This window comes from Chrysemys picta, chromosome 6, assembly GCF_011386835.1.
Source record: "Chrysemys picta bellii isolate R12L10 chromosome 6, ASM1138683v2, whole genome shotgun sequence".
In the NCBI taxonomy this organism is placed as follows: Eukaryota; Metazoa; Chordata; order Testudines; family Emydidae; genus Chrysemys; species Chrysemys picta.
In genome coordinates, this window is record NC_088796.1 from 67,817,289 (window position 1) to 67,844,087 (window position 26,799).

Sequence of the window (26,799 nt, forward strand, 5' to 3'; positions counted from 1 at the left end):
AACATATCTCCGTAAGGGTTGTGATCTACTATATCTATTCATCCTATTTGTACGTATATATCATTTTCTACTCGAGCTTAAGAATATGGGCTGTATGCTTGCCTGATTTCTAAGTAAGCTTGGTGAGGCATTTGGTCAGCCCCTTTAGGAAGGAATTTGCCAGGTTAAGTACCTGATCAGGAGACACTTAGGGAACAATGCATCTTGGAATGCTCCAATCCACATGAGAAGTCTTCCTGGAGACATGCAAGATGCCATGTGGACAATGCAAAGACTGAGTCATGCAGGGGCATGTGACTTGCCCAGGTGACTCCAAAACTCCATCTTGGAGCTGGGCTTTGCAGAGGAGGGAGGTCTCCACCCACAAGAGAGAGTCTACTTAAACCTGTGGGAGACCCCTCCATTTTGTCTTCAGCTGGCTAAAGAAAGAGCCTCTCCACCCCCCCCCAGGATACTTGAAGGAGACTGAAACAAAGGACAGTAACTGCAGGGGGTGAGAGTGATTGCTGGACCCAGGCTAAAAGGAGATTAGCCTGTAAAAGGGAGCACTCTGGAACTGGTGAGGAAATTATCTGTATTCAGTTTGATTAGGCATAGATTCGCGCATTTTATTTTATTTTGCTTGGTGACTTACTTTGTTCTGTCTGTTACTACTTTGAACCACTTAAATCCTACTGTCTGTATTTAATAAAATCACTTTCTATTTAGTAATTCACTCAGAGTATGTATTAATACCTGGGGGAGCAAACAACTGTGCATATCTCTCTATCAGTGTTATAGAGGGCGAACAATTTATGAGTTTGCCCTGTATAAGCTTTATACAGGGTAAAACGGATTTATCTGGGTTTAGACCCCATTGGGAGTTGGGCATCTGAGTGCTAAAGACAAGCGCACTACTGCGAGCTGTTTTCAGGTAAACTTGCAGCTTTGGGACAGGAGATTCAGACCCTGGATCTGTGTGTGGAGCCAAACAGGAGTGTCTGGCTCAGCAAGACAGGGTGCTGGAGTCCTGAGCTGGCAGGGAAAACAGAAGCAGGGGTAGTCTTTGCACATCGGGTGGCAGCTCCCAAGGGGGTTTCTGTGATCCAACCCGTCACATAATGCTCTTTGAAATAACTGCTGCTCCTTCTGCTCCCCTTTCTCCTGAGAGGTCGATGGGGGATTTCTACCTGAAAACAGACAGAGAAAGGAGAGGGTCAACTAGTGGGGAGGGGGGGAATAGAGGGTGGTTTAAATATTGAAAACAAGACTACATTTGGCTATTTGTTCACCCTGTACTACATTTTTTATGATCAAAGCAAAATAATTTAGATTTACTATTATTACCCATAATAAATCAGTATTACTTCTAAATCAAGATCAACTCTCGATCCTTCAGATTTATTGAAGAGGCTATCTAGTTATATTTGTAAAAGAGATCTGAATGTACAGTCCATTCAGAATTTTAAAATGAGAATAAAAAAATATCTAGGAAGTTTTTAAAAACTCAACAATTTGTCCCTTTGAAATACATTGCTAAGATAACCATTCAACTCTTTTTTCTATAATCTTTTGACCATATGCATTTTTTGTTGGAGATAAGTGACTAGGGTTTTATGGAAAATGGAAATACTCTTATTTGAGGTACTTGTTCTTGCTAATTGACTTCTGTGAAAGAGAGATTTAGTGAAGGAGAAGGTTTAAAATGTTTTGTGGCTGCATAATGCCTAATTTGCTAACAGCCTTGAAAATATTGTTAAAAAGATTTAATTTTATCCTGTCCTGCTCAGATAATATGAACTCATTGAAATCATAAATGTGCGGTAGAACGGGATAAATGGTACAAGGAAATAATTTGATAGAGATATGCCCCACAAATTCTTGCAAAGACTCAGCTTTATGGGCCCAAATCAACATTTCCTGACTCTTGTGTAATAATAATTATGGCAGAGAAGGTTTTTTGCATGTGATTTCTTTAAGAAGATAAGATGAAGAGTTGAGAATAAAAATACAAAACAATTTGAAAAAGGATTGTATATCAGGATTTCTCAAACTCTCTTGCATTTTGAACCTCTGGTTAAAATGAAGATATTCTCATGGACCATTTTCCTTTCCTACCTGCTAGTCCCAACTCCCTATTTCTTCTATAACACTATAGGTTTTGGTTATTTGTAAATATATAAAGAACATAAGAAGAGCCATCTTGGGTCAGACGAATGGTCTATCTAGCCCAGTATCCTATGTTCCGATAGTGGCCAATGCCAGGTGCTTCAGAGGAAATGAACAGAACAGGGCAATTATCAAGTGATCCCATCCCCCGTCGTCCACACTCAGCTTTTGGCTGTCAGAGGCTAGTGACACCTGGAGCATCTTGGCTAATAACCACTGATAGACCTATCCTCAATGAACTTATCTAGTTCTTTTTTGAACCCAGCTATAGTTTTGACCTTCACAACATCCCCTAGCAATGAGTTCCACCAGTTGACTGTACATGGTGTGAAGAAGTACTTGGTTTTGTTTGTTTTAAACCTGCTGCCCCTTAATTTGATTGGGCGATCTCTGATTCCTGTTATGTGAAGGAGTGAATAACATTTCTTAATAACTTCCTCTACACTATTCATGATTTTATAGACATCTATCATATCCCCCCCCCTTAGTTGTCTCTTTTCCAAGCTGAAAAGTCCCAGTCTTTTTAATCTGTCCTCATATGGAAGCTTTTCCATACCCCTAATCATTTTTGTTGCCCTTCTCAGTACCTTTTCCAATTCTAATAGATCTTTATTGAGGTGGGGCAACCAGAACTGCACACAGGATTCAAGGTGTGCACATACCATGGATTTATATAGTAGCATTATGATATTTTCTGTCTTCTTATCTAACCCTTTCCAAGTAGTTCCTACATTCTGTTAGTTTTTTAACTGCTGCTGCACATTGATCGGATATTTTCAGAGAACTATCCACAATGAGTTCAAGATCTTTCTTGAGTGGTAACAGCTAATTTAGAGCCAATCATTTTGTATGTATAGTTGGGATTATATTTTCCAATGTGCATTACTTTGCATTTGTCAGCATTGAATTTTATCAGCCATTTTGTTGCTCAGTCACGCAGTTGCTTGGGATCCCTTTGTAACACTTCACAGTCTGCTTTGGACTAAACGATTTTGTGTAATTTTGTATCATCTTCAAATTTTGCCACCAATATTTACCTTTCGCTATTGTGAAAACTGACTATTTATTTCTACCCTTTGTTTCCTGTCTTTTAACCAGTTACTGGTGCATGAGAGGATCTACCCATAACAGCTTACTTTGCATAAGAGCCTTTGGTGAGGGAAAGGCTTTCTGAAAGTCCAGGTACTCTCTAACCACCGGGTCAGCCTGGAACACATTTGGTGACTCCCTCAAAGAATTCTAATAGATTGTTTAGGCTTACCCAGGCTGTAATTGCCAGGATTGCCTCTGGAGCCTTTTTTAAAAACTGGTGTCACATTAGCTATCCTCCAGTCATCTGGTACAGAAGCTGATTTAAGTGATGGGTTGCATCTCACTGTTAGTAGTTTTGCAGTAGCATATTTGAGTTCCTTCAGAACTCTTGGGTTAATACCATCTGATCCTGGTGACTTATTACTGTTTAATTTATCAATTTGTTCCAAAATCTCTTCTATTGGCACTTCAGTCTTGGACATTTGGCACCTAAAAAGAATGGCTCAGCAATCTCCCTCACTTCCTCTGCAGTGAAGAAGATGCAAGAATGCGTCTGATGCAAAGAGCTCATTTAGCTTCTCTGTAATGGCCTTATCTTCCTTGAGTGCTCTTTTAGCACCTCGATCATGCAGTGGCCCCACTGATTGATTGTTGGCAGGCTTCCTGCTTCTGATGTACTTTAAAAAAAAAATTGCTAGTTGGTCTTCACATTTTTTCTTGACCTGTCTAATTATACTTTTACATTTGACTTACCAGAGTTTATGCTCCTTTGTATTTTCCTCTATTTTTAAAGAATGTTTAAAGAAAAAAATAGAGTACATTTGCCATAATCTCATAGGTGCTATAGGTGTTTTATGTCTCCCTCACTCCCCTCTCCATTTTATATATGTGCTGTTATTCTCTCTCTCTGGTATACAACTTTACATATATTTTCTTTTTCCTATATATTTGCCCCTGTTCCTATGTCCCAGCTTCCGACATCACCTATCCTTCCCACACTGTCCCTTCCCCCACCTTGGCCTAGAGAGAAAGAGTAGACCGGGCCTCAGATTTCCCCGCACTTACCTCTAAGGTTATTGAGCAAGCAGCAGGAAATCTAAAGAAAAGGAAACATCTTGAGTTCCTGTCCCCTTCCCCAAGCTCCCACTCCAGCTGGCAACTAACTAGCTAAAGCACTGAGCTAGCACTGCAGTGCTAAAGAGGACCCCAGTCCCACTAAGCAAGCTTAGTTGCATGTGGAGAACTGTAATTGCATGAGGAAGTGTAAAGCTCCATGACTGCACTGCAAATTCAAAACCCTGCATAGCAAGAGAGGGATAGGAAAAAGAAAGAAAAAATTAAAGAAGGAGAAAAGAAGTGAGGATTAGGAGGGGAAAGGAAAGGAACAATAACGTGACATTAGTATAAAATCTGGTACTTTGTAGATTGTGTTTCTTCTCTCTCGCTCTTGTTGTTGTTGTTGCATTACAAATGAATGGAAATGAAAGCTTTGTAAACTTTTAATTAGAAATCGTTTGGGGTGAAATGTATTTTCAAGCATACATTTTCTCTTTAAGTATATAGATCTAGATTGTAGTGACCAGCTTTAACCTGACCGTGCAGGGGAGTCAGGACAAATTGTGACACTTAGCCCTGTCTACACAACAAAATTACATTAGTATAACTATGTGGCTCAAGGGTGTGGAAAATAAACACCTCTGAGCAATGTAGTTATACCGACTGAACTCCCGATGTAGACAGCGCTGTGTCGACAGGAGAGCTTCTCCCATTGACATAGCTACCACTTCTCAGGGAGGTGGAGTACCTAAGCCAACAGGAGAAGCTCTCCTCTTGGCATAGGTAGTGTCTTCACTCAGCATTACAATGGTGCCGCTGCAGCATTGTGAGTGTAGACAAGACCTGAGTCCCACTGCCTTCTGATGCTTTTTCTGGGACAATGTTGTAATGCCATTCCTTACTCAGGGATACATGCAAAAAGCACAGGCTAGCCTTTCTTTTCTGTTGTAATTCTTTTTATGAATTTCATGAATTTCAAACTAATTCATTGACCTGGTTGTTTTTTGGTGTTAATGTGTAGATTCTTAACCACCATATTCATGCCAATGAACTTTTTCATTACTGTATTATATCAAAGCTTATATTTCTGGTTTCATCCATCAAATTATTTTTGAACCAACATTAGGGAGCAATGGATATTTTAAGGTAATACTTAATAATGCAGCAGGCTGTTACGTGTGATTGCTCTAATGTTTCATTTGGTGCCTAATATCCGAAAACAAATGAAGATGGAATAGTTTAATATTACCACTTACCAAGACAATGAAAGCATATTAATCGTTTGAAAGTAGAGTTGCTGCCATTAATTTGTACATTACAAAAGTTTATTACCTGTTTGCATATTGCACAGACACTGTACTGGCATTTTTCTTATTGTCTTTTGAATAGACCGTTACATTCCAATAGTGCTTATCCTTCTCTAGAGGCTGAAGTAAAAGGCTTAACTAACAAAGCATTAATCCTGAAAAAGGTTATTAGACATAAAACAGAATTTATTACAACCATTACAGAATCATTCCTGTATCTTTCATAGTTTAAAAAGAGATGAAATAAGAATTTGCTCCTCTCATGAATGAATGAGTACTTTATATGAATCCTAAACAAAGCAATCTTCATCTCTGTATGGCTGATGTAAATGTAGAGCAACAACTATCATGTTACATTTAGATGATTAAGCCACATAATTGCATCAGGAGTAGCCGAGTGTATTGCTGTGAGGCCTCTTTCATATTTGTGAAATGGGCATTGAGTTGTTATATGTTCTATGGTCTGTTCTGGGTGACCACTACAGTCGCACACAGGAGAGTCTTTAATTCTCCATTTGTGCAGCAGGTATCCACATCTGCCATGGTTTGCGCAGATATGGTTTAGGGTTGCCCATAAGCTTCATGGGAGATCAAAGCCAGGGAACTTCTGCGTCGGGTTTTTCACAAGGTTTCACTTCTTGTGAACTCCATTTGGCTTTCCAAGCTTCATCAGGGTTGAAGTTGCATTGTTGAAGGCTGAATGTGTGGGCTGTGAGCCACTACAGGGTTTGCATTCCTAGGCCATTGGTGTATATTTCAGGTTTGTTTAACCAGCCTAGTGGTGCATCAGCTTCAAGTAATGCACATAATAATGTAGCTTCTGGCTAACAGAATAGGACAAAAGATTTGGGGCACTAAAAATTGTTTATTTTGAAACACAGATGACTTCTTTTTGTATCACTGTACAATGAGAAGTTTCTAGTCATAGAGAACTATTTGTGTGTCTTTTCCATAGCTAAAACTGTTCCTGGTCTTGCTTTCATGTTAATTGGTGTAGGGTACAGCCAATAACTCTCTGCCAGAGAATCCTTGGATTTTGCCAAGGACTCTTGTTATAGGCACTCAGATACTATGGTAATGTGGGCTATAAAAGTAAACTAGAAAGGTAGATGATGGAAATGGACACATTAAAACAGGTAGTGGAGAGAGTTAACAAAGACCACCCTTCAGTTTTACTATAAAGGTGTTTTTCCTTTGGAAACTAGCATTTTTACCTTAGCAGTGAAAGTTCCCTTGGCCTTTGTTTCAGAGCAGGTACTTCAAGTTTCATCTTAGACGTAGGGGAAAAGTTAACATTCAGTGAATCAGCTTGTGATGGTGATCTTCCTACTTCTGAAAAACAAAGAGATACAAATTAAGGCCAAAACTTTCAAGATGAGACTTCTAAATGTATATTTAGGCCCCTAAATGTTTCCTAATTTCCAAAGGTACTGCGTAATTGCAGCTCCCAATGACTTCTGTGGAATGTGTGAGTACTCAGTATCTATGGAAATCAGGATGCTTTTATTTAGGTACTTAAGTATAGATTTAGGACCTTACTTTAGACACCTAGGGTTGAAAAGCTCTAGTGCAAGTGACCAACCATATCCTGTACTGTCCTGTCCTATTAATATCAGGATGAAAATAGGACCCAAAAAGTTTTAAGAAACTCAATAATGAGTGATGTTAAAATCAGAGAAACAGAACAGAGGTGTGTAGAAGAAGATATAGTGAGTCCAGGGATAAAATATTTGCAGTAATGTAGACCTAGCACTGCTTTTGCATGTCACAATAAAGGCTCAATCTTCTGTGCCCAAAGCCATACCCTACAGTTATTCAGTATCAAAGAAAGATGTGAACATTTCTTACTTTGTGTTTCCTTAAACTGTGTTTAACTGTTTTTAATCTTCAATTATTTTGTTTAAATTCCTGAGGTATGTTGGGACTAAAGCATGATCATATGCTGAACTAAAGCAAAAGTTAGCCAAACTTCACGAAAGCAGCATTAGCCTGGGAATGGAGATATACTTGTGTATATTTTCAGCACAGTGAACATCTGGTTCTTGCAGGGAGAACATCTGCCTTCCCTCTCCTCCCCCGTAGAAATTATTTTTGGGAATACTTCCAGAGGGTTCTATACAGACATTTTCTTTCTTGAGGTTTTCTTAGGGAGCAGATGATTGTGCCCACCCATTCCTTTGAAATAAATGATACACTTACTCTGAGAATCCTTTGGCACTTCCCATATTTCTTGCTCAATTTTATATATATGCTAGATATCACCACTTCGTTCACGTACTCTTTTTCTTATAAATCATGCAAAAATTTCTGAAGTTTGCTGTATGAAAACTTTGAATACATTTACTTGAGACTACTTGTTAAAGATATAAAACTGATGGTACGAAAATCATATAATGGAAGGAATGATCTTCCTTCCCAAAGGAAACAAACACACCTTAAAAAAAATTGTGCCTTCTTCGAAGTGTGAAATAAGAAATTCTTCTCAACCCTACCAAACAGAATAAAGAAACAAAGCATTTAACAGCCTCTCAGTTTGTAGTAAAAAACGAAGTTATTTATTGTTTCATGGTATAAGTACCCATGAAGAGAAACTACTTTAAATTTAATGAGCTAACATAACTGGAAGACCATATGAAGTATTTTAAATATATAAATATTTCATTCAGCACTATTGTCAGCTGTATGATGGTGTGTCCTCTAGTGCAGCACACTTTGGTTGGATTTCTAGGGAAATTGCAGTCACTTATATTCTTCTGATAAAACTTCTTAATTAACATAGCTTGTTTAAATATGTTTTGGCAGTTGTTTTGTGAAAGTGCTGAAATCTCTGTTCTCACTGCTCATAGAGAGAGTCATAGAATTATAGGACTGGAAGGGACCTCGAGAGGTCATCTAGTCCAGTCCCCTGCACTCATGGCAGGACTAAGTATTATCTAGACCATCTCTGACACGTGTTTGTCTAACCTGCTCTTAAAAATCTCCAATGATGGCGATTCCACAACCTCCTTAGGCAATTTATTCCAGTGCTTAACCACCCTGACCGTTGGGAAGTTTTTCCTAATGTCCAGCCTAAACCTCCCTTCTTACAATTTAAGCCCATTCCTTCTTGTCCTATCCTCAGAGGTTAAAAACAATTTTTCTCCCTTCTTCTTGTAACAACCTTTTATGTACTTGAAAACTATCATAGTCTCTCAGTCTTCTCTTTTCCAGACTAAACAAACCCAGTTTTTTCGATTTTCCCTCGTAGGTCATATTTTCTAGACCTTTAATCATTTTTGTCGCTCTTCTCTGGACTCTCCAATTTGTTCACATCTTTCCTGAAATGTGGTGCCCACACTACTCCAGTTGAGGCCTAATCAGCGTGAAGTAGAGCAGAGGAATTACTGTTCATGTCTTGCTTACAACACTCCTGCTAATACTTCCCAGAATGTTCACTTTTTTTGCAACAGCGTTACACTGTTGACTCATATTTAGCTTGTGGTCCACTATGACCCTCAGATCCATTTCCGCAGTACTCCTTCCTAGGCAGTCATTTCCCATTTTGTATGTGTGCAACTGATTGTTCCTTCCAAAGTGGAGTACTTTGCATTTGTCCTTATTAAATTTCATCGTGTTTACTTTAGACCATTTCTCCAGTTTGTCCAGATCACTTTGAATCATAATCCTATGCTCCAAAGCACTTGCAACCCCTCCAAACTTTATAAGTGTACTCTGTATGCCATTATCTAAATCAATAATGAATATATTTAACAGAACCGAACCCAGAACTAATAACTACTCTCTGGGAATGGTTTTCCAACCAGTTATGCACCCACCTTATAGTAGCTCCATCTAGGTTGCATTTCCCTAGTTTGTTTATGAGAAGGTCATGTGAGACATTATCAAAAGCTTTACTAAAGTCAAGATATACCACGTCTACCGCTTTCCCCTAGCCACAAGGCTTGTTACCCTGTCAAAGAAAGCTATCAGGTTGGTTTGACACAATTTGTTCTTGACAAATCCATGAGGAAATATATTTTATTGGACCAACTTTTGTTGGTAGAAGGGACAAGCTTTTGAGCTTCACAGAGTTCTTCCTTTGTCCTGGGGAAAGTAACAAGAGTGTTTGAGCTAAATATATGGTGGGGCAGATAGTTAAGCATAAGAGTCCTCGTTCTCAAAGGAAATCTGCACAATAACTTCAAAAGATGAGCCTGGGAACTTGAATTCATAACTCTGCTGGACACTAAAAACCATGTACTTAACACAGACAGTTTTTTTTGGTTCATTAAAACAATTTTCAACACACCTGCCTGCCTGCTAACCCCTATTGCCCAGTTAATTTTAAGTGGTTTCTTACAGCTTGTCTGAAGCCCTTTTGTTAACAATCTGTCCCGCCTTTTATTTAGTTCAGACACTTGGATTACTTTCTCCAGACCTGAGGAAGAGCTCTGTGAAGATTGAAAGCTTGTTCCTTCCACCAACAGAAGTTGGTCCAATAAAACATATAACTTCACCTACCTTGTGTCTCTCATATCTTGGGACCAACATAGCTACAACACTACCAACAACAATGGAAGAGATCAGATTTTACCCATCACTTTTTTTTTAAAAGACCTCAACTACAGATATAAAGAGACTATAAGGGTTTATTTTAAAAATTAGGAATTTAAGGCACATCATCAGAATTTTTAAAGGCTGTTTTCTGGGGCTAGTCTAAAAACTCAAGACTTCTGTTTCTTTAAACAGTGGCTATTGGCTTCTCCATTTCTAGCTCCACCTCTCTGGTTATATGCCCCCTTTAAAAAATCCTAATGATCAGTCATTCTGGAATAGCTATAAGGAAAATCAGAAACCGAGTAGAACACAGTTTTTCAGTTAGTATAGATTTGTCAAATTTCTACACTGTTCAGAACTTCAGGACCAGAAGCCTCCCAGTCTGTCAAAACTTGTCAGCATTATCAAATCTCTGGTATTCACACAAGATGGCCTTAGATTATTTTCTCAAACAAGTAAGTAACCCTGTACAGTATACTCCTGATTATCTGAATAGTATGGGGGACATGGATTTTATCTGGATTATCAGGAGTTCAGATAATTAAGAAGGCAGGAGCCATTTAGCAGCAGGGTGGGCTCCACCCAGCTGGGACTGCAGCCACACCAGGACTGCAGCATTCCCCGTTGGGCCTGCAGTGGGCAGTATTACATGGCTCCACTTGTTTCCATGACAACTGGGCTGCAGAGGGATCCCTGCACAGCCAGGAGCCATTCAGCATCAGGGTGGCCTCCCCAGCAGCCAGAGGCAGCTGCTCCTCTCCTCGCAGTCCTGGCCAGGAGTCTCTGCTCTATTGTGCAAACCGTCACAGTATCCGTATGCTTTCCTTATTCCCCAGCATGAAATACATGAGGTACATGCTGCAAAGGACATGTATCTCATGCTAGGCGACAAGGAAAGGATTTGGAGAATAGGGTTTCAGATTAATTGGAGTATACTTTATATCAAAATATTTACAATACGTTGTTTTCCACCTGATAGACTGAGCAGTGTCTGATAAGCAGTTAGCTAGCCTTTTGTATCAAGAAAATCTTGACTGATTCTTTTTCTGACATTTTCTAATCCAGAAAAACATCTTGGATGCCATGAGGCCAAAGAAGATGATACAATAAAAAATTTATACAGCACCATTCATTTAGGATATCACAAAGTATTTTACACAGTCAATTGTATCCTAAATAGAAAAATAAACTAATGTGAGTTATAAACAGGAGAAAAAAATTCATAGGGTGAAATTTCCTGATAGATAGCCCAGGTCAAAGAGAAACCCCCAGTTATGTTGAGAAGACGCCTGAGAGGAGCTAAGTGGATGATTGAGAGAGGAGGCTATATAGTTATAGATGTGCTGTGCAGTGAGGCCATGAAAAATGTAGGCAAACATATGGCATTTTGAATTAGGGCTTCAGTGGGACTGTGCCCATGCTGAATGCTGTTTTGAGTTTAAGGACTCCAACAAACTTCTGTCAAACATTTAGGGTATGTCTGACAGCAGACTCAGGCTCATGGGGCTCGGGCTGCAGGGTTGTAAAATCGTGATGTAGACCCTGGGGCTCAAACTGGAGCTGGGGATCTGGAAACCTCCCCATTCCCCGTGCAGGGGCTGAATGTGTATGTCACAGTTTTGCAGTCCGATAGCCTGAACCCTGCAAGCCCGAGTCAGCTGACACAGGCCAGCTGCAGGTGTTCAGTTGCAGTGTAGGCAGACCCCTATTGTTCACAATATGTTTAACAAAAAGGCATCTGAAAAATACTTGTAATATTGCTTTCTGTATCCTTTCTACACCAGTATCTCAGAAGTAGATATAAATAGAAATCTCTGTGTGATATGTCATATTGATTCAGTGATAGAGCTGAATTTTCAAATATGTGCTATGCTCACCTTTCCAAAGAACACAGCTGCATTGCTTGCAGAATATATAATTGAAAATAGAAGAAAAGATTGCAAGGGATAGGTACAATTATTTTATAGCTTGTCTTGTATTCAGTTTCACCAGATATGGAAAGATGTGCTGATTGTCTTCACTTGCCAGTCTGGAGGGAATATTGCTTTAGATTGGCACATTTACATTTACACTTACACTTAGGTTCACACTAGCACATTGCTTTAGATGCTCTCTTTCAGATGCTGCAGCATTCAGATCTGCCACAGATCACAAGCTTCGTCTGCATTCATTGGTCTTGGTTCACTGGCATACACTGTGCTGGTGACAATGTTACATCAAACATAGGACTATTCTTAAGCATGGACGCAGGTTAGAATGGTTAGGTGAGTGGTACATATTGTGTAATACTGCATGTCACAAGTATTGTGTCATAGAAGTGCCATATGATCTGTGAAAAGGGTGAATTTCACAGACCTGATGAAAGTGTGAGGCGTGGGTAAGTCTCAGTGTATAATACAATTATACTGGTATATAAATAGCCATATAACTTATTTTTTTGCTAAGAAGCCATATAAGTCCACAGCAGTGTTTATTTTATTCCCGTTTTCCACCTTTACTTGTCCATTCACTGTTCTGTTTTCTTTGTGTTTCTTTTCTGCTGGGGTTTCCTGTGCGTCATCCTAAGCTGTTGCCTTTAAAAGTACAGAGGGGGAGGCAGTGGTAGGGAGTTCCTTTTGAGATTCAGAACAGCAAACGACAGGAACGAGTGCAACGTGCTCAATGTGGCCTTCCTTCACAAATAGTTGGCAAAAATGGCTAAGGTAGTTGCCATTTGAAATACCTGAGCAGTGCAGGAGCGGAGCTCATGTAGCAGAGGAAGGGGACTGCCATTTGGGGTTCCTAGACTCATTAAGAGTGAAGTACTGCAACAGACCTTGAGCCTTATTTTCCTAGGTTGTAAGCATTTTGGTCTGGAATTGTTTGTTCATATGTTTTGGTAGAGCATCTAGCACAATCAGGCCCCATCCTATTGTTTTCTATTTTATAATATTAATTGAAGTGCTGTACAGAGAAACTGCAGTATAGTGTAAACATAAGAATTGGAGAAATAACCTGTAAAAAGAAAAATTAAATTACTTTTAAAAAGACTCACTAGTATAACTGTTCTTTAGGAGAGAATGCCCCTAAGAAGGCGCTCTGTTGGTAAAGGCCCAGAGTCCGACTAGATGCTGCACAAGTTACCAATAATAATAAATCAAATTTAGCATTGGTAGCTGGTGCCCAGAATAACTAGTGGGACTACAGTTAGCAGTTTTTCATAGGAGAATCATGCTTTCTAAGTGACAAACTGGGACATGGGGATCAGCGAGGGTTACAAGGAAGTATGTTGTGGGATAAGGGAGGTTGGTGCAGAAGTGGGAAGAAAAGGGGGCACGTTCCCTTTCCCACCCCCTTCTTTCAGAATGAAGAACTGGGACATCTTACAGTAGAAAGCAGGGAGGGAAACAACTATATCCCTCTGATACCCCTTGACTTTTCTAGTCCCAGCCTTTGCCCCTCTAGTCTACCTCTACTCCACACTGTCCTCTTATGGTCTTCTCCACACCCCATCAATTCATCCAAACTCTCATGACTAGTTGACTTCATTTCCTCCTGCCCTCAACTCTGCCAAAACAATCTGTCCTCCCACCTCACCTGCTCAAGAACACACTGCACATGTATGCATTGTGACATACATGCCTAACTCCCCAGACTGAGAAACCTTTTCTTACAGCCTAACTTTTCCCCAGCTCAAAACCACCAGCTAAGCTCTGAACGTCTTTTCACCCAGCACCTCAATGCTCAGGATAAATCCACACACACACAACTTTCCAGGCTCAGAACTCTTCCCTTTCCAACCTACAATCCACCGCCACAAGATGCAAGAGACACTCTTCACTCTCACCCCCTATAGCTCTGGCACACCCCAGCCTTGTGTAGAAACCCCTTTTATAATTTTTTAAACATGGAGAAATAGAACAAAACATGCAACTACAGTATACAACTCACCCAAATTATATTAATGTGTTCTGTTTTACTGTTGCATTTCTACTTGTTGCGTACCGCAAAGCAGGAGCAGAGGTAGCAAGAAGCATGTGCATCCGATCTGAAATCTCTTTACAGAAGCCTTTTCTATGCCTTCTCATGCTGTTGCTTGTAGCCCATGTAGTGCATGTGATCCAGGGGATGGAGTCAGCAGGAAGAATATGCAGACAGATCTATTCCCTTTCTTTAGGGAGCAGAACTGAAAAAGCTTCTCAAAAACCTCTATTCTCTGCCCTCTGTCACCTTCTCACCATGCTGCCTGAAGTCCATATGCTGCAGGGTCAGATGGCAGCCCTGGGTACTGCAACATTCAATACCGGAAAGCAGCTCCAGTCCCACCAAGTCTCTCCTGTGTCCGCAGGTGGTGCTGTACTTCACAGTACTTCAGTAACACTAAACAGTCAGCCCTGTTAGCTCCTAAAGACCAGCAGCACCTGGAAAGTAGACTGTAAGAGGCATGCTGGAACAGAAACATTAAGATATGTAAAAGGGCCGTATCGTCAGATGTGCTAGAGCAGTAGTTGAGGTGGAATGTGATTAGCACACGGGCAGACCCACAGACATAGAAGTTAGTGATATATTTTTTCTCACAGAGACAAATGTAGGCATACTGGATTCAAATGCTCTTCTGTCAAGCTATAGACGATAATCTCATTTACTTCTTTTGTGTGAGAGGAAAAGAAAATGTTGGGGTCAGACTACTGCCATTATGAGCAAAGTTAAGATCTCAGTTAGGCAGAGTGATAGCATATTTAACAGCTTGGAACAAAGACAACCATTGTCCCAGGAGGAAGATTTCAGTGTTTGAAGGTATCAAAATAGGTGGAGTGAACTGAGGTCTTACAGAACAACAGAGACGTACAATTGGGAGTCTTCTGCCTAGAAGTGATGGCAGAACCTGAATCTAGTTCAGCGTAGGATCTTTGGATGCCATAGTTTGCTAAAGAAACAAAATACAGACACACTAACATTTTCAGGCAAAAGTAATGGTTATTACTGCTTATGTATATTTGTATTTATCCTGAAGAATGTACCTACATTTTTCATGCAGTGGAAAATATCAGATCATTAGGTGTTAGAAATTTCACCCAAGTGTATTTGTGATGTATCCTTCTGTGTGATCATAAACCACTAAAATACAACATTTTTCATATTCACACCAAGCTAGAAGTTATTCATCTGAAAAACAAAACTGCCATCAAAATAAGACAAAAGACACAAAGTAATCTTACTGTTTCCCCAGTTAAGTATATAATTAAATTTCAATAAATCATTCAGGGACTACATAGCAGCAGTTCATATTCCTATCTAAAGACAAATGTGTGATCCTTGTGAGTGAAATATTCTGTGTACTGTATGAAAGGAAAATAATGGTCAGGAAGTATACAAGAACAGGACTCCAGATCATTTGCTCAGACTGTTTTCTTTGTTCCATATATCCATGGGATATATGACAGTATCATTTGCCAGGACACTGTACACACATTCACCCATCACTCACGATGAAATGTGGAGCTCCTTGATGAGATGAAGAATCTGAAGTAACAGCAGGGATTTACTTTAGAGGAAAATATGAAGTTCAGCTGAATTATACATTGTACTGATGTGCTACTTCTGATAAAGACTTGTTTTGAATACATACATACAGTCAGGGAGCTGTGCAGTCTTTTGCAATCACCACTTTATGCAAGGTCTTGCAGTGTATGCTGTAAAACTGAGAAACAGTGTTTTCTTCTACAAGTATTGCCTCTGCAGATCCAAACCTAAGTAAGATTTCAAACTTCAGTATCTTCTAGAAAGCTTTGTCTGTTGAGGTCACCTGAATATTCCCTCATGACACTGCATGTTCAGATCTAAGGCTGTAGAACAAGCTATAGCCTCACCCTCTGTTCCTTCCAGCTGCCAGAATGTCTGGACAAAAGCAACTTCCTTCCATCTGCTTTTCTGTTGTCTGAAGTTTTCTTTTAGTTAAACACTTTCATTGTTTCTTGGATTACATTTAAAAAAATGTTAAAAGAATGTTAAGGTTCTTAAGTCAAGCATTCAGAGCATAGGTAATACTAGAATTAAGGTTGTCTGCACAAACTCAATTCATCCCACTTGTGTGTATGCATTATGATACTGTCTTTAATTCCATGAGCACATTTTTTCCACAGGACCCCTGCTCATTCAGTGAGTAAGTACTTATTCAATATTTATTTTATACTCTTTTACATGCAGCTTACATACCCTGCACTGAATACAATATTATTAATTTCCTCATGGGCATTTCTATGGTACTCTCGCCATAGTATCGAGTGCTTAACAAACATTAATGAATTTATCTTCACAACATCCTTGTGAGATTAGGTGGTGGTATTATCCCCATTTTATATCTGGTGAACTGAAGCGCAGAGAGATTAAGGCATAAATTGTCGAGTTTCTGGTGGGAACTGGTACCACTAGTAGGCTGTTGTCCTCCATGTGCACCAGTCACTAGAGGGGAGAATGAGGCACTTTGCCAATGGGTAGCTAACAGCAGAGGAATGTAGAGACTCAGGACTTCTGGATTCTAGTACAGTTTCTGTAGGGGAATATGCTTTAGCGGTTATAGATCATTCTGCTTCTGTCCTTGTGTGTCAGGAACTATGGGCTTGAGTTCCCCCAGCTGGCACCTGGGACTAGCTGGCTCAGCCTTCAGGCTGGTTAATGAGCCCTGCTGGGCTGTGGCAGAATATCCTGACTGGCTGGCTTGCCCAGTTGGCTGAAAGGCACTGACAGGTCTGCATTTATGCTTAGAAGCAGCGGCAGATAACTGGCTGCTCAAAGCTTATGCCCGCATCTGCCATCTCCAGCCTTGCTCCAGTCCTGTTCTGGCTTTGTTCCTGTCCTGCTCCAGTCACTCTAGCTCTGCTCCCTTGGCCAGCTTCTGAATCCGGCTCTGACTCCCAGTTCCTGTTCATGGCTCTAAAGACTAGATGGGGCTCTGGCTCTAACCACTAGGTCAGAGGGCCCATATGCTGGTCCCTGACACTCTGCTGCTATCCAAACCTCCCCCCGGCCTCCTCTCCTTACATCTATCACTTCCCATCCCAGCTCCTGCCTCCTCCTATACTCCTGCCCCTACCTTTCTGCTATCCAACTACCTCCCAGCCCAGCTCCTGCTTCCTTCCCTGTCTGGTCCTATCAGTCTGCTACAAGCGGCACACACATCCCCAGCTCTTGCTTCCCTTCTCCTCTGCTCCTATCCAATCTTCCTCACACCCCTGACTCCTTTCCTTCTTTCCCCTCTGTTCCTGTGCAACCTCTCAACTCCTGTCTCTCACATGCTCTGCTTCTGTTCAACCTCCAGCGCTCACCCCTTCTGCTCCTAACCCACTCCCCACCCATTGCTCCTATTCACATAAAGCTCTCCCTTTGCAGCTCCTTCCAGCTCTGCCCATCCTCCTCTTCTGCTCCCCCCAAATCTCTGTTGCCTGCCACCGCACTGTTTATTCCTTACCTTTCTGCAGTCCAGTGTGGCTGTGTCCTCCTCCTCCTCTGTGCTGCCTAGATGCCAGCAGTGGGGACATGGAGAGAACTGGAGAGAGTGTCTCCCTTGTCTTAGTCCTGGTGCCACAGAGGCCCACAGCAGCAGTCATGAACAGCAATTGCAAGGAAAGTCCTGCTCAGCCCCTTCAGCTAGAGCATGCTTAATGTAGATGGAATTTTCATATTGTTTAGCTGCCAAACTCTAAGTAGACTACTGAGCATATGTCAGCTGAGCTTTTTCTGATGCATGAAATTGGGCAGATATAGGCAGTTTTTCACAAGGACAGCAAAAGGACATGATACCAGGGTGACCTCTCCTGATAAATTTCATGTCCCTGCTCCAAAGAATGAAGGTGCTAGAGATTCTCTATAAAAAAATTAAGTATTTTTTTAATATGGGCAAAACAATGTATTTTCCTTGTTCTAAATGCTATTTAGTATTTTTATCAGCAGTTTAGACAAGGATATAAAATCTTTGCTGGTAAAGTTTGCAGATGGCACAAAGATTGGCGGGGTAGTAAATAATGTGGGAAGGTTATTGTTACAGAAGAATCTGAATCATTTTGTTAAATGTTCACAATCAAACAAAGTGTGCTTTAGCACAGTAAAATAAAAGGTAATGCATCTGGGAACCAGGAATGCAGGTTATACTTGCAGGGTGGGAGACTCACTCAGAGCAGGACTTATGGATCGTTAGATAATTGCCTAAGCATGAGTTCTCAGTGCATTGCTGTGGCAAAAAGGGCTAATGCAATCCTTAGATGTATAAAAAGGGAAATATCAGGGAGATAAGTACACAGCATTGGTTAAGTCACTGTTAGAATACTGGGTTCAGTTCTGGTATCCATGCTTCCATAAAGAAATACTAAATAAGTTTCCAAGGAGGCTACAAAAATGATCCAGGGCCTGGAAAACAAGTCTTATGATGTGAAGCTTACGGAGCTTATCAAAGACAAGGTTGAGAGGTGACCTGATCATTGTATATAGGTACTTATACATGAAAAAGATATCTGAGAGTGGGGGGCTTTTCAATTTTGCTGATTGGATATTGTTGAAGTTAGATAAATTCAAATTTGAAATAACATGCAATTTCCTAGTTATGAGCGTAATTAAACGTTGGAACAGTTTACTGGGAGAGGTGGTGAACTCACTATTGCTTGGAGTCTTCAAAACAAATTAGATATCTTTTTAGATCTTTAAAGTTTTAAAAGCTTTAAGTCAGCTTCTGCGAGAAATTCCATAGTCTGTGTATGCACTGGGTCAGACTGGATGGTTATGGTGGCTTCTTCTGGCCTTGGAATCTGAGAGTCTAGGGGTATGTCTACACATCAGTGTAAGCCTAGTGTTAGGGGACTCAAGTCAGCAAACCTGTTTTAGGGAACCCAATTGAGCTTCAGCTTCTACACTGCATTTAAACCCTAGGTTAAAGATTTTCTGACCCGTGCATGAACCTAGGGCTCTGGCATCAACACTGCAGTGCACAGACCCAGGTCAAAGTAACCCTGTCCCCAAGTGCATAGCGCAGAGATAAGGGATTCCCAGGGGGAGTGCTAGAGCACACTGCACCGCAAGCCTTGGGGATGCACTTCACTTTGCTGCTGGCATCAGTCAGGCTAGAATGTGTGTGTGTGTTTCCTCTGAAACCTACATTTTATGTCAAACTTCAAAACAGACAATAAATAAAAAAACAACCAAACACCTTCATTGAAGATCCCAATTTTAAAAATTATGAATTGCAAAGTTTCATTTTAATAATTTGACAGCCTTGGAGACTGATGTCCTAATTATCCTTGGAGCAGGTACACATGGGCATTGTCCTGCCAATGTGATTCAGCCTAGAGGTGAAGAGCCCAATTCTCCTATACTTTGCCTGTGGCAAAGTTTAGTCTTTTGAGGACAGAAATGCTTTAATCTAACTAAAGTCATTGTGTTTAAGATAGGGGTATCTGAATGAAATGTAATGGCCCATGATATACAGGAAGTCAGATTGGATGATCTCATGATCCCTTCTGGCATGAAATGTTATGAAATTATGAATTAATTGAAAGTATTAATTTAAAGCACATTTGTGAAGTGTATTAAACCCCTGTGTGGATGCTTCCATTCAGAAGTAAAGTGGTTTTAATTTGCTTTAGCTAAGGCCACTTTACTTTTAGTGGGATCATCCAGATGGGTTTAATGCATTTTAACGAATGCACTTTAAATTCACACCTTCAATTAATTCAGCTTAACTATCCTCAGTGTCCCTGTGTAGATATGCCCTCAGAGGGCTCACAAGGACTGGGAATCCAAACTTTGTTAGTTTTTCATGGAACAGACAGTACCTCAGATTGACTTCACATCAGAGTTAGCCTCAGACCCGTCTTCCTTGGTTAATGCCAGGTTAGAGTCCAGATCATGAAATGTATCCAATCCAAAAGGACAAAAAGAGCCCACTGCGTAGTGGTTTAATACCGTATGTCACCTCTTCTGATCGAGAAGAGGGGGAAAGGGTCACAGTTTCTTTAACCCTGAAGACAAGACTGATTCCAAATGACTGAGAGAGTTTGGAAGGGAGACATCATTAGTACAGAGAGGCTCCTGTGTGACTGTTGAATGTGGATCGGTTCAGAAAAAGATCAAAGAAAAGGTTACTTGTAGCTGGAGTGTTTTGAGATGATTGCCTGCATAGATCCACACTACCCATCCGACACTTCCGCTTCTTCATCATAGTCTGTGTCCTGGACTTTGAGGTACTGGAAAAAATTGAGGGGTGAGACAGGTTCATTGCCTCTCATAAAACCTTGAGTCAAAACATTCACTACCACAAGGGAGCCACTGCATGGCTCCAATTGCCAAAATTTTCTAGAGGTTGCAGCACAGGAATGAAATGTGCCAATAAACTCAGTAATGTTGACCAGGGCAGACTTGCCTCAAAGAACTCCACCTACAGCTAAGTAACTTTGTTTTTCTGAATATAGTGATTCACCTTGCAGGGGAAGGAGTAAAATCTGTAAAGTTCCATGTGTGGAAATGTTTCTGTCTCTGTCAGACAGCAACATGAGGCCTTCACCATGTGCCGCCTTTCCTATTATTGTAGTATTTGAGATTAGAACTGAAACCAAAGAAACAATATATTGTAGCCAAAATTTCTGCTAAATTCGTTCTTCAAAAGAGGCCACATATCTGAAACATTTATTTATAGTGTTGTATTTTTTTTTTTAGTTTTATTCTCTGGTGTTCCAGCCTTCATATAGGGTTGCCAGGTATCCAGTTTTCGACCGGACATTGGGAAACTGTCAGAGTCCAGTCAGCACACCTGACCGGACACTAAAAGTCCAGTTACGTGCAGTAACTGGCCTCTGCCACTGGGGGGGGGAGGCAGAAAAAGCAGCAGCTGCTGCTGGAGTATGAAGGAGTGACTCTGCTTAACAGCTGCTGCTCTTCCCACCCCCCATCCTGATGGAGAGAACTGGCTGGCTCCTGGACCAGACTCCAAAGTAGGTACTGGTGCCATGGGGGGTGGTAATCTGTTTCCCTCCCTTCCCCCCACCCTGCTGTGCCCTTATTTCTCCAGCCCATCACTGCAGGGACAGACACGCCACCCTGCTGTGCCCCAATTTCCCCACCCCCACCCCTTGCTCCAGGGATGGACCCCCCCACCCTGTTGTGTGCAGATTTCCCCACCCCACCATGCCACGATTTCCCTACCCCAGCCCCTCACTCTGGGGACTTTGCTGTGCCCTGATTGGATAGGCAGGCAGACTCCACATCATCTCCTCCCAGCCCGGCTCTGCAGGTGGCAAGTGAGTCCCAGGGATGGGGGAGCGAGGAATGGCAGTGGGGATGGAGAGGGGCAGGGTTGGGGCCTCAGAGGAAGAGGAGGGACAGGGGATGGTGTTTTGGGGAAGGGGTAGGGCAGGAGTGTTCAGTTTTCAGGGATTACAAAGTTGGCAACCCTACATACTGTTTTTGTTTTGTAGAATTGACTTAGAACCATTTCTAAACAAAAATGGTATTTCTGACTTTTAACAAATGTTCACCATTTAAAGAGCCATGTTCATCATCATTTAGACAAAATGAGTGAAAGGTTTACAAGCTGAAGTTCTATGTCGATCATTTCCTGCTTTCTTATCCTAAATCACTTGCAGTGTATCAGCCTTAAAACACTCTAGTTACAATCATTTATTCTTTGCTGTCCTTAACAAGGTAAGATAAGCTCAATAAACTAGATGTTCCAGTAGCGATACTGTTTATCTTAACAGGAATATGAGAAACCTGAGCTATTTTTCCAGTTAACAGTGTTGCTTTTTATTTCCTTATACACCTCTACCCTGATATAACGCTGTCCTCGGGAGCCAAAATATCTTACTGTGTTATAGGTGAAACCGCGTTATGTCGAACTTGCTTTGATCCACTGGAGTGCGCAGCCCCGCCTCCCCCTCCCCCCCCCCCCCCCCGCAGTGCTGCTTTACCGTGTTATATCCGAATTCGCGTTATATCGGGGTAGAGGTGTATTTATGGACACACAATCTCACTGGATAGTGTATTGCATTACAACCTGCTATAAAACTAGCCAATAAATCAATAATAGAGAAATGAAAGCACATACAACTTTGATGAAAGCAGTCTCTTGAGCACCTGTAAAATTATGCCTTTGAATATTTGACAGATACTTTTAAATATCTTAGAAATTTCATTTTCCTAGCATTACAACAAACACATTTTAAGCACCTTAAACATGCATTTAAATAATTCACGGTTAAAAATATATATTTATTCTGCTGGTAATAAATACAGGACTGATGGTAGGCAAAAAAGGCAATATGATTAGGGTTCCATTAGGCAATCAAAAGACTTGGGGCCACTAAAACCTCTAAAATAGTTAGGCTTTCCATGAAAATTAACATGAGTAATTTTTTACTATTTGACTGTCTATATATATATATATATATATATATATATCATTTAAAGGATATTAGACCAGGGAATGCCTCAAACTCTGGTGCCTATTTCAAAGATAATGACTGACATATACTACTGCTATATTTTACAAGTTTTTTTTACTTATTCTAAGAACTATATTTTATATATTACACATCTCCCACACATGGTATGTTTCCCTTCATATTTCCCTAATGTCTGGGTATCAATTTAGTTGTTTTTTGAGTAGTTCCAAGGATGCTTAGAACATATGGATAGGAGCCCCTTTTTTAGGTCCCATTAAAGTTAAGCACCTGCTTAAAAGCTTTGATGAATCAAGGCCTTAACAATGTTTATTATGCCAAATAAATATTATTTTCTATTTTGGTACTTGTTATCTAAGGAGGTTAAGTTTACAAAATTGTCCAAAGCTGGGGGTGTTTTACATTCAGAACTTCATAAATGTAAGCAAAATGCTGCTGGAACTAAATAAATCTGCAGAGCAGTAGCAGACACGGACATCTTCTATCATTTGGCAGAAAAAAGAATCCCTTGTTACATACATCACTAACAGCTTCTTTGCTGTAGACTAAATAGCTGAATTTCTCTTAGAATGTCCCAGATACAAGTATAATATTGCATTTAGTAAAACTAAACAGCTTTACCATATTTAACTGTTGCTTTCTACTTTTTCAGCTTCTTTCCATAGTTGTTGTCATTTTGGAAAACCACAACTTCCTTCCACTTGCATCAATAGATCAAACATGTAGTTTCATAGCCACACAGTATTACTCCCATCTTTTCAAGTAAGCCAGAAGTGCTGACGTATGGTGCTGTGAGTACTCCATTACCACCTCCATATGTATTTGAGAGAGAGACAGAGCACATGTATCCCAGTGAAATATATAAAAGGCTATTTTTTTGATTATGCCAAGTACAGCAGGTTGGTATAATGGAGCTCCATGCTAGCTGTACAACAAGTTGGCATCTATTTGTTAATAAAATAGTTGCATCATATTGTGCAGCCAAATCTAGGCCTATTATTTGTCCATTTTTGTAAACATAAACCAAGCAGTTGATTTCTGCTTGGTGATGACACTATAATGGTCCAATTATTTCTGTAGTGCTTATAGCTGTTGAAGCAAAACTCATTTTCTAGTTGTGTTGTGTCGCATTAACTGAAATTAAAGCTAGCTGTGTAGAATGCAAACCATTGAATTCCATGTATGAGAAATGGCATTATTTTCTTATCACATTATTTAATTTTATTTCAGTTGTACCGTAGAGTACTTTCATATTCCATCTAAATAGACTATTTATTTCATTTTTAGCAACTACTGTTATCTTGTAGATCATGTTTTCAAATATGTCCTAAATAAAGTTGTTAATATACTGATATTAAAACTTGTTTTAAGAAGTAAGTAACAAAATCACACAGCTAGAGTTCTAAACTGGAAGGACTGCAATGAAATCCTCTTAGCTCAGCTTTGATTATATTCACGTGGACCGTTTCTTGTGAAGATGGATAGCTAGAACATTTGCCATAGTGAATTGTAAAAATCTGAATTTACTAGTAGAATAATCTTCTGTTTGTTAAAGGATAGACAGTTAAGCTTGTATTCCTGTCACAGTGATGAAAATAATCAGGATTTAATATGAAATGACATGCAGTATTTTGTACAGAATGCTTTAGTGATGTAAATGGCTTTGTTTTATTTTCTGTGCAGCAGATATTTCCAATCAGAGTTGAGCAGAATAAGTAACAAACATTTTCTCTAGTTCTGATTCCAAAATTTTATCCTGGGGGGAAAAACCCTGCAATTTGTTTTTCCTGTTATGACTTTTCGGTATTAATATAGCTTTCATTACATTTTGTTTTAATAATAGCCATAAAATGTGCTGTATATTTTTAAAGGAATACTGCATTTTTTTTGTTCAAACAACTTGAAGTTTGTATAGCTCATAAGTAATTCATGCCAAGCACTGAAAATATGTTCGTATTTCTAAGCCTCCATCTGAGGGTGTTACTCTTGCTGAAAAGTAGCAGAATGTGTGAAAGTTGCAGCATGAGAGACTAATGTAAGAGACTGTAAACAAGTATCCATCCTATTTAAAGATGAACTAATGAAAATTGTGATTTTCATCTGACTGCTTAAATTTACTAGGAAAAACATGTTGTTTTTTAAAAAAATCGTTCAATCTCAGTTTAATACCAACTGACTATTATTATTTTAAAGGCGTTGAAAGAGATATAAAGCCAATATATAGTACATTCAGAGCCAAGATTTACAGAGTGCCAAAAATGTTCAGTTCATATAGGAAATTGTGTATCATTATATTTTTTCTAGTGAAGATGTAAGCAAAAGTTAAAACAAAAATTATTGCGTTGTATAATCTCAGCCATGAGGTACTTAGCTCATGTGCAGAAATCCTGGGATTTGTGGACTGTCATATGTCCTGTGGAGGGTTGACACATTTTCTTCTTGAAGAATATGAAAGTTCTTTTAATCTGATAGTTAGATGAGGAACAAGAAATGTTAACAAAATTCCACTAAAATGATCATCTTTGTTATGCTAGAAGAGTAATTGTAAACCAGAAAAAAGAAATGAAGTAAACACTACTGAAAACTCTTTGTTCGTATTAAAATGGATCACTCTCCACCTTTAACAAAGCAAAACATTAAAACCCTCAGAATTAAATCACATGGCTTTAATCAGTATTGCAAGTACTTACTTTCCAACTCAGATGGATTCTTCCCAACCTGCACTGGGATGGTACCATCAGTATTGCTATTGGTCAGCCCTAGAGTGTAGGGAGAGGGTTGGTTTTTTTTTTAAGTTTTCTTCCACTTTGAGTCGATCATTTAGTCTTTCCTTTTAAATTACTGACATTTCTATCTTGTTTAACATCAAGTAAGAATACTAATATTCTTACGTTGTCTTATTTGATTTAAAATAAGAATACTGAGACAAGACAATACAGATCTACTCAGGATAGAAGAAAACCTGATTTACCATGAGAAGATTTCCCATATTAGGGCTTATTCGTAGTGTCAGTGAGATCACCAGGCCTTTGAATGTTAGGATATCTCTTTGCAAGCAGGAACTGTGTAGCTTTAACAGAACAGAAACTTTGCAACCTGAAACTGAAGACAAAAACAGCTTAATCATCACAAAAGTGCACATAAATTGTACTCTAAGACAAGATGGTGGAGCTGCCTCTGGTGGGCTCTTGCTGAGTGTTCCTGCTTGATATTTAGTTGTTCTTCGAGTTCATGTTGATTCCATTCTAGGTGTGCGTGTGCCCACGTTGGAGACTTTTTCCTTAGCTGTATACATAGGGTTTGCCGTGCCACCCCCCTTGAGTGTCACGCTCATGCATCATGCCCTCTCATTTCCTTCTTACCGCCCATGGTGGTTAGTAGGAGCGCCTTTCTTTGCATAGCAGAGACTGGCGGTTTCATCTTTTCTGACTTTGAGCCTTAGGCTCTTGTAAATAGTTTGTTTATAGTAGTTAGTGTTAAGTAGTTAAGCACAGTTAGAAGTTAGAGTCCCATCAGAGACTTTGCCCCAGGCGGGGCATGCCCCGGTCTCTGGGGTTTCAGCCCTGCACGGACTGTAACGGTCCTGTGCCTATTAGTGACCCCCTCTACCTCAAGTGTTTGTGGGAATCACATGTGAAGGACAAATGTCGTATCTGTAAAAACTTTAGACCCAGGACCCAGAAAGAGCACGCAGAACCACATGGATGTGCCTCCTCAGTTGGGGCCCTTAGCCCCCCGAAGGATCCACCACCGACTCCCGGGAGCGGAAGGAAACAAAGACTTGTGGCAGGATCAACACCTTCCAAGGCTCTGCCAGCACATAGAGAGCAGAGGCTTCTATGAGCGCCACTGGCACTGTGTGTGCCGCAGAAAGCAGCAAAGGCTCCCTATGAGGAGAAGCCAGCCACCAAGACCTCCCAGAGGGCAGTTGAGTGTAACCGATCTGCTGAGCCAAGGCAGCACTCTCCGAGTCCACGCCACAGATCTCCAGCTTCGCAGCCCAGATCCTCAGGGGCACGCCCTAGATCACCAGCACCATGTTCACGGTCTCTGCCCTCTTGACATAAGTCACCTAGGGGGAGGCGCCGGTCTCTGTATTACCGGCACCATTCACCCTCCTGCCAATTGTCATCTCGGCGCAGGTCTCAGTTACCCGCTCCATGGGAACGATCTCCATCGCGGTACTGGTGGCCCCGGCATCAGTGCTCCTATTGGGAAGCGGCAACAGGCAGCTGACAAACACAGGCATCGACGACTTCATCATGGTCACCAGAAGGGGATTCCTTTGGCACAGAAGG

At 40.5% G+C, this 26,799-nt stretch overlaps 1 protein-coding gene across 10 annotated transcripts in view; it reads left to right on the forward strand.

The window, feature by feature from the left end:
- Positions 1-26,799, forward strand: part of FER (FER tyrosine kinase) — a 412,813-nt gene that overhangs the window by 268,142 nt on the left and 117,872 nt on the right. The window contains exon 18 of one of the 10 annotated variants that reach the window (XM_065550284.1): positions 3,247-3,275. The exons of the other annotated variants lie outside the window; for them this stretch is intronic. Coding sequence (XP_065406356.1) covers positions 3,247-3,260 — 14 coding nt within the window. The 3' untranslated portion in view covers positions 3,261-3,275. Of the gene's footprint in view, positions 1-3,246; positions 3,276-26,799 lie in introns of those variants that run through there. 10 annotated transcript variants of the gene reach the window in all.